The 10,606-nt window shown below is 31.5% G+C and overlaps 1 protein-coding gene and 1 long non-coding RNA gene across 4 annotated transcripts; one reads left to right on the plus strand and one right to left on the minus strand.

Moving 5' to 3' along the window:
* Positions 1-500: 500 nt before the first annotated feature.
* Positions 501-2,890, minus strand: LOC148620862 (uncharacterized). Its single transcript, XM_088573944.1, has 3 exons — positions 2,465-2,890; positions 1,934-2,065; positions 501-1,778 (listed from the first exon to the last, which is right to left on the minus strand). The coding sequence occupies exons 1-3, from the start codon at positions 2,673-2,675 to the stop codon at positions 1,771-1,773; spliced, it is 351 nt and encodes a 116-aa protein (XP_088430070.1). The 5' UTR covers positions 2,676-2,890; the 3' UTR covers positions 501-1,770.
* Positions 641-8,656, plus strand: LOC148620863 (uncharacterized). Of its 3 annotated transcripts, XR_015920824.1 has the most exons (5): positions 641-772; positions 2,409-2,603; positions 6,901-7,089; positions 7,784-7,915; positions 8,461-8,656. It is a non-coding gene; the product is annotated as an uncharacterized LOC148620863 (long non-coding RNA). The 3 variants fall into 3 exon arrangements; XR_015920826.1 differs by lacking the exon at positions 2,409-2,603 and having other exon boundaries at positions 683-772; XR_015920825.1 differs by lacking the exons at positions 641-772; positions 2,409-2,603 and adding an exon at positions 6,065-6,156.
* The last annotated feature ends 1,950 nt before the right edge of the window (positions 8,657-10,606 follow it).

Genomic DNA, 10,606 nt, shown 5'->3' on the forward strand with positions numbered 1-10,606 from the left:
GTGATGACTTCAATCTTGTAGCAACATAACCCTGTTCCAGAAGCCTATTTGTTAGAGTTTAGCGAGATACAAAACGTTTGCAAAGTTTCGGCAAGCTATGGCATAACGTATGAGTTGTGATATGAACACTCCATACGGAGGTGCTTAGGGAATGTTGCCACAGATAGAAGGAAAGTTGACAATTCTGAATGAAAAGTTATCACGTTTGTCGTAAAGTTTGGTCAATAGTTTTCCTTTACCATCGATTTCTAAGTGCAGGTCGACTGACTTTACAGTGTCTGTGAGTATCCCCTATCTCAAGTTTTTTTGGGGTAGATACGATGTATTAAATCCCCGAAATTAGGATTGTTTAAAGATAATACGTCATCTATATAGCGGAAACTGAGATAAAAGGATCTAGCCTAACGATTCTTTCTTTCGGATCAAATCAGCTATAAATTATAACATAATCATAATATAACAAACCTACTTTTATTAATATTTATTTGTTACCTAACGAATACACAAATGTACAAAAAAAGATGCATTATTCACATAGATATTTTGATTTGATAATGATATATGAGCTATTTACAGTGCAAAGTATTTGATAATACATATTTGTTTAGACTGGGAGTAAAAAATATTGACATTTGTTTACGTATTAATATCGCTGTTGCTATTTTTTTTTATTTCATTACCTCGGATTTCAGTAACCAGACATGTTATAAAAGGAAGGTGTAGATCATTTTTACTGTGGACAAAAGCAATTTATTGCAAACAGCTAAATCAAGTAAGCAATACTTACTCTTAACATATAGAATGTTAAGAAAAAAATTGATCCCTTACGAACGCGAGTTAACCAATGCATCATTTTCATGATTTAAATAACAAAGTCAAATACATGTAGAGCATTTTGACTCGATTTGGCTGGAAACTAGTTTTTCTTTTTAAACACATTTTTTTATACTTAGTCTGCAAAAGTAAAATTTTAAAGCAACCTCGATGAAAAAATTAAACTTTCAAAAGATGGTGTTTTGGCGTTAACAATATATTGAAATTTTTCAAATATTCAATTTTACTTACTAAAATTACTTTTGGAATATATATACTGTAAGAAACAAGTAGAATATGGGGCGATCAATTTTCGTTTTATTTTTTTTTATTCATTTCGTAATAATTGAAAAATAAGCACTTTATTAATCTAAACATTCTGCTACTTATAGTGTTTTAGTAAATTGTACGAACTTTTTTCTCACATAAAAATTCTACAGAATTGTTCTCCCCTGTAAAACTCACTTCAAAGGAACTTTGAAAATAAATATTCTAAAATGTGCCATTCACCATTTTAATATAAATAAGTCAATTAAAAAGATCAAAAAATGTTTGAATATCAACACAATTTATTTATTTTAAAAAATTTGCAAGATGCCCCCTTTCCCCACTCCATAAAAATGACATCGTATGAGTTAAGGTAAACACGGACAAAAATTCAAGTTGGAAGAAAACGAAAGCCGAACAAAAGAAAAAAAAATACATCTTTGAAGCTTAACGTACATCTTTTAATTACTATATCAAATATAGAAATAAAGATGTTTGATTTAAATAATGGCGGCTTATCACACGAATTAAGACATAATTATATATGTAAATAACTGCCTACAAAGCATGCAGCGAAGAAAATTTAAGATAAAGCACTCGTCAGGTGTTACTAGAAAATAAAAATATTGCACTGTGTTCTCTGAATTGCACATGTTGTTGTAAATGGATTTTCTCACTCTGTTGAATTTCTTAGTAACCTGTAAAAGAAAATAAATATCATGATTATAAAAGTCAGTCGTGGAGTGCTTTCTTAAAAAGTTTTCATTCTTATTACAAACTATCTAGAATTTTTTAAATCAACATGAAACGAAGACGCATTTGAAATACAATGTACGTTTCTAAAACCACATACCGATCAATGATCCCCTAAGACCAGATCGTCTAAAAGATCCTCCAAGATGACTCCTCAGTCGGTTTTCCCATCTATTTCCATGGAAGACATTGTCATAATTATTGTATGAACGGTATCCAAGAGCAGCTCTCCCTAAAGCACAAACACTCATTGTCAGATACAAACGTCAATATGAAACTCTGATTCAAATGTACATTAACATCAAAAGAATATTAACTTCATAATACAAACAGTAATAAAATGAGACAAACTAATATTAATTTGTGATCAAACTCTTTTATATCGAACCTCAAGGCCATGTTTGAGTTTTGGTTTTCAATCTAGCAGTCGCTTTGGGAGTAAATGTGCTGTTAATAATATTCGAAATGTAAAGAATACATATCACATTTAAGCAACTACAATAAGCAGAATTTAAAGGATGTACGATACTTGTCAGAATAAAAGGATCATTTTATTCATAACTCTGTTTTTGCAGATAAAAATATTTGTAAAAACGAAAGAGCAGAGAGTGGTTACAATTGTTATACTCACTATATCTTCGATGTCCAAAGCTTCCGCCGCCTAGACCAAGATCCCAACTGTTACCACGACCCAAGCCTCTACTACCAAGACTCCATCTGTCCAGTGATCCGAGTCCTCTTGAAGACCATCTGTTTAAGCCCCCTCTTTTGTAGGTATCATATTGACCAGCAGTCATTGCAATCATAGCAACGAGAACTATCGCTACAAGTTTGGCGTTCATTTTGTTTCTTTTTTTTTCTAAAAAAAAAGATGAAATAATGAAGTTCAATTTTAAAGTTTATTGAATTCGACCTGTTTTCAATATATGATCTTACTAACAATTCATTGTTATTGTTATAAGGACAAAAACCAGGAGATCAAAAGAAATATAATTCAAGGATGACGACTGGACCGTTACAATAGCGTAGAAATACAAACAAAAAAACAAAAAACAAAAACAAAAACAAACGTGCCTTTTAATAAGAGTGAATAAAGTTCTATTTGAACCGATCAAAATTTGATTCTAATTTCTTCAAAAGAAAAAAACAACATATCTAAAAACGTCATAACAACTTGATACTTTAGAAAGATGTAATTCTAAATATTTTTAATAATGAAAATAACTTGAGTATCTTCACCATGATAAAAGAAGTCTCGGTTCTTACCTTGATTAACTACTCGGCTTCAAGCTGAACTTTGTGAGAGACAAAATGGTTTATGAACTTACTGTGATCTTCAACCATAATTTATACAAAATTATAGAAGGAAATTTTTAAATCTAAAATTCCCTTTTTCTTGTTTTGTGGTGACGTATTTTTTCATAATTAACCAATCTCAAAAAGAAATGTCGCGTCACCTTTGTGTATTATTTATAACCTTAGTGCGGTTGTTGGCGAACTTTGATTGATAGATGACATACATGAGAGGAATACACTTACACAACAGCCTTGAACTTTTGTTTGAATATCTTGCCTTTCAAATGCAAATTCATAACAACTTTCTTCGTACACAAATGGGCGTAAAATCACTTTACTATCATTCGTGTTTGAGCAAATTTTCAAAATTAATAAAATTCTAATTATTAGTTTGCAAAACTTTAAATTTTTCATTCATGGATTTAGTACAACATATTCGGCATTTGTTGTTTGTGTTGTTACCGGTTTTTTTGCTTAGGATGTTGGCTGCTCTATTTTAGTACAACTCCTAACAAACGATGCTTTTTTTCAGTCTACATATGCAATACTTTCGCATAACAATAGTATTTTCTGTGTAACAATCTGTGTTTTGGAGAAAACCATACATTCAACTCTCGCTTGATTCAATTCTATTTAACCTAATCGAGATCGACGCCTCAAGTAAAGCGCCAATTTCACACATAATCTATACGTTTTTTATCTCAAAATTGCAAGAACCAAATGACAAACTAAGACTGGTTATGTGGTCTGTAAATGTTAAAAATAAAGGTGAATTTGGTGGGTTTTCGACATACAAGAATCATGCCTTGTTTAATTTTTACAAATACTGCTACTTAAGAATAACAAGGATTTCAAAGAGTCGGAGGTTTTTTAAGATCTTTCTTGTCAGAACAATATAAGAAGATTAAAGTTTGTTTTTGTTTGAAAAAATATATGTCTCCCCCGTCCTGCAGAAAATTTGAACTAACCAAGTAATTTAAAGTATTTTTGACAAAGTTCAAAGGTGTATATCTCGTACAAGAATTTGGGGATCAAAAATTCCTACTAATATGCACACCTATATACGATGTTCTCGCTACATACCACGTTTCGTAAAATTTGGTTTTAAGGTAATTTATGAGGATTTTTTTACAAACTTTTAAGTTCAAAGGGGCATAACTCCTACAAAATTAGGTGATCAATTTCCTGGTAACATGCACAATTACATATGATGTTCTTGCTACATACCACAATTCGTAAAATTTGGTTCAATATTTTCAGAAAAGTTGCGCTGAGAAGACAATTTATGAAGATTTTTAGCAAATTTCTAAGTTCAAAGGAGAATTATTCCTACAAAAATTAAGCGATCAAAGTTTTCTGGTAATATGCTCAACTAAATATGATGGTCTTGCTACATACCAAGTTTTGTAAAATTCGGTTCAGCAGCTTTAGAGGAGTTACGCTGTCAAACTTTTTGACGGACACACGGGCCCAAGGACACACGGACAGACAGACAAGCCAGAAACAATATGTCTCCCCACCCAAGTGGGGGAAGACATAAAAAAATAGATTGGTCAGTGTGCACGTTATTTTTAGATATAAGGTTTTGAAATTTTGGCGGGAAAAAGATTTCTCTATATTTTCCATCGGTTTTGTTTTAGTAGGTTACATATATCAAAACATCGATTTCAAAACTACTTTCCAAATAACATTTTTAAGTGTGTTTAATGAAATTATAAAAAGAATGGTTTGGGTCACTGGAGAAAAAATATTTATACTATGAAATTATAAGTAAATATATGGGAAAAAAATATGGAATTCAAGTCTGACAAAAATGTCTCAATACGACCAGCAATCATCTTAAAGATTTCGTAGAACTGTACTTATGTCAATTTACATGGCCTATATACATGTTGTAGCCATTCATTTTAAATAAAAGTTTTTTTTAGCGTGAAAGCGTAATCAAGGATATTAAGATTATAGCAGAATCAAAATATGTAACCCAGGGATAAAGGCCTAAGATTAGAATTTTAAAAAAATATAGATAAGTCATAAGGCGTTTGTCATTAGATACAGTTCCTGAATGGGTTAAAAGTCCCATTTACACGTAATGGTACACGTGGCAGTGGGAATGGGCTATGGGGTTATTTGGCAGTCAGGTATGGTTCATTGGGCAATGTGGTATAGGGAATAAGGCAATTGAAAATGGTGAAAATGGTTCTTAGATAACAACAAACACTTTAGCATTAATAGCTAATACAGAGAAAAAGACTGACACATTACAAAGAAACGTGCACGGAATTCTGCAATCTAAACACCTCAACAACACTTAACATTGGACGAAGTAAAAGACATATACATCTGTTTTGGATGTGTGTAGGTTTTTCAATGTCGACGTATTTTGATCTCCCTTTTTCGAGAATTATAAAACAAAATATTGGTTTAGTTTTTCACTGAGAAAAACAAAAATCTCATGCATGGAAATAGTTGTTATATCTTTTCAAAAACAAGTAAGCATTTACAACTTCTTAAATGACATTGATAAAAACTGTAGAAATATTGCAACTGAAATAATAATTTAATTTAGCCCTCAGTTCAGATATATCGTAAAAAGAGAATCATTTGATACTTTAAAGTGAACTGAAATACATTTAGATAAACTTAACAAACTTTATTGTGCTAATTTCGTTTTCCTTTATTTATTGAAAGTCACTTTTTAACCTTTGACGTCTTATTTTATTTGTTTTTGTACAAGGTTTACAAGTAGCTTAGAATTTGTAATATCTTCCTTTAAGTAAAGCGAGAAAGATACTTTTTTGTAATTAAAGAAAGCGAAATGATTGATATATTTCTCACCGGTAATGATAATATCATAATTAGTGCAATCAATCTTTTGTTTTCATCTGCGTCATTACAATAAGATATTTATAGAACAGAATTTTCCACATTTCCTTATATGTAAGTCTAAATATGAGTAAAGATTAAATGAAGTCAAGTATTTAATATAAAACCTGCTAACAGGCTACTGTCAGTAAATTATTATACAAGGTAAGAGGGAAATTGTTTGTCTTAACTATAAACAATGTTATCGCTATTTTGCTTAAAATTCCTTTGATCTTGCTATACGATAATTTTCAATCTCACGCCAGTCGAGGGAGAATGAAAATTATCGTATAGCATATAACTGCAGAGCATACGCGATGTCACGTAGCACTCCACCGAAAAATAGTCCCGAAAGGAACCTTTGCAGGGCTTATACAACTTACATATTTAGGTTTGGAAAACTGAAAATAAAAGAAAACCAATGCCTCACACTTCAGCAAAACAGCGATAAACAGATTATTTAATATTTTTTTCAACTCCCTGGAGTTTCTCATGCTTATCTATTCTTGCGTTGAATATAAAAAGTATTAAATAATATAATATTATATTTTACAAAATGCTAAATATTTGTTAACAACCAAGACAACGTTAATGAATTAAAAATGTTTGTGTTCATATGTGACGACAAATAAAATGATAAAATGATAAAATGTTAATTTTGGTTACAGTTGACATGCTTTCGTCGTAAACGTATCAATGATATCAGTTCTTATGATAAAAAAAGAGTGAGTTGCATGTGATTGTTCAGAAGACATTTTTATGCATAATACGTTAGTGTTGAAAGTACGGAGGGCCTTTAAAATATTATTATAGAAAAATATATAATATTGATTTTGCAAGTTAAATCTTTTGATTTGTTTAATATCATGCTAATTGCAGAAAATTAATGAATAGATAATCTAATTGCAGAACAATGAACACCAAAATTGTCATCTTAGTCGGTTTGGTTGCGATAGCAGCAGGCCAATACTATCCATACAACAACAAACGTTCATGGGGGTTGAATTCTGGTAGACTTTTTAGAATCGTTAGATATATTAGATGGATTGGGACGCATTGGACGTCACCATCTTGGACTTCCTCATTCAAGATGATACAGTAAGTTCAATTACAAAAAAATATATAACTTTCAACCGGGTTTTAACAAAGCAACAAAAAATACAATACTTTAACCCCTCTGCATTTTCCACCTTGTCCGAAGAATTTCTGGCCCTTGTGTGTATTGTTTTGTTTACACTTTCAGTTTTTACGTTTATGTTACTTGAAAGAGTAATCAAGGGAACCAAGGTTATAGCGGTAATCAAAAGAATGTAATCCTGGGACAAAGACCAGACATGGAAAACAGACATTCACAACAAAGAACACAAAGTTACTAAAATCATACATACAAAGCAACAAAAGCAAACGAGCAACTCGGACTCCACTGAAAACTGGGAGCTTGGACCAGGTGCACCGGTAGGGCAAGCGTCCTCTGCTTTTCTAGAAACACCCACTATTAGGGCAACTATTGTGATTTACCTGTGTATAATGTTGTTTTGGGGGCCAGCTGCAGCCTTGCCTGTGGTGTTATATTATATCACTGTTTTTTTTTGTAATTTTAGTCCAAAGCACCACTTTTTGTGTTCTTTTTCAAACTTCCATGCGTTCATTTTTAACACACTTTATTTGGAGATATTTTATGTCTTAAAAGTTATATTTGTAGTGAAAGAGGTACAATGCAATTATCGAATAAACAAAACACATTCGTATTAATGTATCTTCTTTTAATGGTAACACGACAACTAATTTTCAGGAAGAGCAGCAGTTGGATATGGCCCCTACGACCTATACAATCAATATGACAACTTGAGTGTCTTAGGTGGCAGAATGGTTGGTAGATTGGGAGGCCGTGTTGGTAGGTTGGGACTGTCAAACACTTGGGATGGTAGGTATTTGTGTAAATATCTTATGATATATTTATATATAAACACTAGTAATATTTGGTTATTTTTGAGAACGTACGTCTTCAATGGAACTGTATTTGTATTACAGTAAACATATTTGATGTTTTTGCATTGATAGTGACTGATCTTCATCGTCTAATATCTCGTATTTATAATGCAACTTTAATTTTTGGAGGCAAAACTATGTCTACTATTTCAATTCATAATTTAACGTCACACTGACTGTGTCGTCCACTTTCAAAATAAATCAACTAAAAGTGAAATGAATCTGAACTCAGTTTTATGACTCGCTTTGATGTTTTCTAATGTTTCGAACAGAAAATGTTGTTTTAATATGTGTTTTAATTTATATAGAAGAAATCATTTTACTGTAATGTATTTCATTTGAATGGTATACAAATGTCGTATGGTTCATATACTATAGCACTTTTTCCGTTCTTTCAGCTCTTCAGACAGTAACACTATCTCTATACATTGAATGTTTTAAGACAAAACTGATTAACATTTCCTTTTATTGATTTTGCAGCTAGATATTGATCAGCACACATAGAAAACTAATGAAGAAGGGTCGACTCAGACTTATCCATTGTGCAATACTTTAATCATCTATATAACATGTGCCAATTGAAGAAGATATGTTGAGTCCAGTGCAATGGACACCATTATAAATATTTTGTACTTTTTTTATAAAAGAGTTTTATTGAATAAAAAATATAAATTAGTTTTGTGGGTTTTTTTCGAAAATGACCCGTGGATTTGTTCTTTAAACATATTTAGGTAGAAATAATTAGTTAGAAGAAAAGGACTGATTAACATCAGGATCTATCATTTTGTTTAGTTTTTGAACGAGGTGATGAAAATTTAGAATAGGTTTATTCCAAAGATACACGAATATTTCCATTAGACCAATTATTCTATTTTACATAGATTTCATAGGTTGAATCGTATAAACTTTCCTTTTACACTAACTACCATACCCTTTTCCCATCACTCCTCTCAAAACAAACATAATTCAGTTTCTTTTTTTATCCTTATAATATAGAATCCAACATGGGACACACTTGAGTGTGATGCATTTTCTTAGTGTGGTAATCTTCGGTAACATCCTATAGGACAGGCATCATTATTATAAGATTTCCATATTAAAATGTCTATAAGAATCAGCCTGACAACTGCTCAAATAATATTCCTAAACCATCAGTCATTATTTCATTGCAGCCTACGAAAAATATGTTTATTCTCGAATAGATGCATCTAACGCTCATGATTTTTGTTTACAAAATCACTGGACAAAAGAACTGAAGTCAAGTCTGGCAATTTAACTTATCAAACTTTAACGAGTATATCAATAACATGTCTATGACACAAGTTTTGTACAGTTAAAGGGATCGGCGCACTTGATAGTCTCAAAAACGTACACCTTTTGACTTGCCCATTAAAAATACGCTTACCAGTTTTTTTTCTCTAAATTGTGCACCTTTCTTGGGGCATTAAAAAGTGTGAAAAGTCGTTGAATATTGTATATTTTGATTGACAAACATAATTATTTCATTCTCAGGACTATGTGGTAGCAAACAAAATATCAACAAGACACAAGCAAATTACCGCTACGGACTTACAAATACGATATTCTTTGTAAAAAATCCTTAGTCAATCCTCTAGGAAGTTGTCAAATATGAATCGTATGTCCGCACTAGACTTCTTACAGTTAGGCTGCTGGAACAGGATTATGTTGCTACAAGCTTGAAATCATCACTTCAGAATTTTTATGGTCTTCATCATCAACTCGTTGATCGTCACAGTGTATCCATCTGCACCATAGAAACTGATTTGTTCAACGTGTCATAGTTTTCCTTTTCTCTTTAGTCTACCCTAAACTTGACTCTTTTATGAGCAATTCGGCGGATGTATCTAGAAAAGCAGAGGCTGCTTACCCTACCGGTGCATCTTGTCAATGCTCCCAGTTTTAAGTCCGAGTTGCTCATTTACGTTTATTACTTTGTATGTATTTTTAGGTTATTTTGTGTTCTTTGTTGTAATTATCTGCCTTGTCTCTGTTCTCTGTCCATGGATTACATTTTATTTACTTCCGCTAGAATCTTGGTTCCATTAAATACTCCTTTAGACATATCATATTGTGCTCGACGAAGCTTTTTATTCATGTTCATTATGATAACTGTTGTTGGTTCTGCTTCTAGAAATTTAATTATATTAGTTAAAAAAAAACATGGTTCAAAAATGAAATTCTACAAAAAAGCCATTATGCCAACGATGACAAAAAAGACAATCTTTTAGGTGAAGACAAGTTTAAAATTCTTGACATGACAGTTTTATTGTCATATAGTCGTAGGTATTAATTCGAAAAAGGAAGGTACATTCAAAAGAGGAATTTATTTAAATTTCTTTATTAACTTATTAAAAATTGTAAAATTTTGCTACTTTCCTACTTAAGATCACCTATTAGTTACCCCAGAAAATGTATATGTGGATCATCTCTTTTTCCTGTTTTCAATTAAGTAGAACGTTTGATTTTGAACTTAAATAGTGTGTCGAAAAATTTTCGTCAATTTTTTTATCACTTTAATTCGTAAATTTGGAGAAATGTTCTTCTTTACATACGGGGCGAGAAAATCAATGAGCAAACCTAAACTTTCCAATGTACGGTGCATAAT

The sequence above is a fragment of the Perna viridis genome, chromosome 3 (genome assembly GCF_037379345.1).
Source record: "Perna viridis isolate PV_CMFRI_1.1 ecotype Kerala chromosome 3, ASM3737934v1, whole genome shotgun sequence".
Lineage (NCBI taxonomy): Eukaryota > Metazoa > Mollusca > Bivalvia > Mytilida > Mytilidae > Perna > Perna viridis.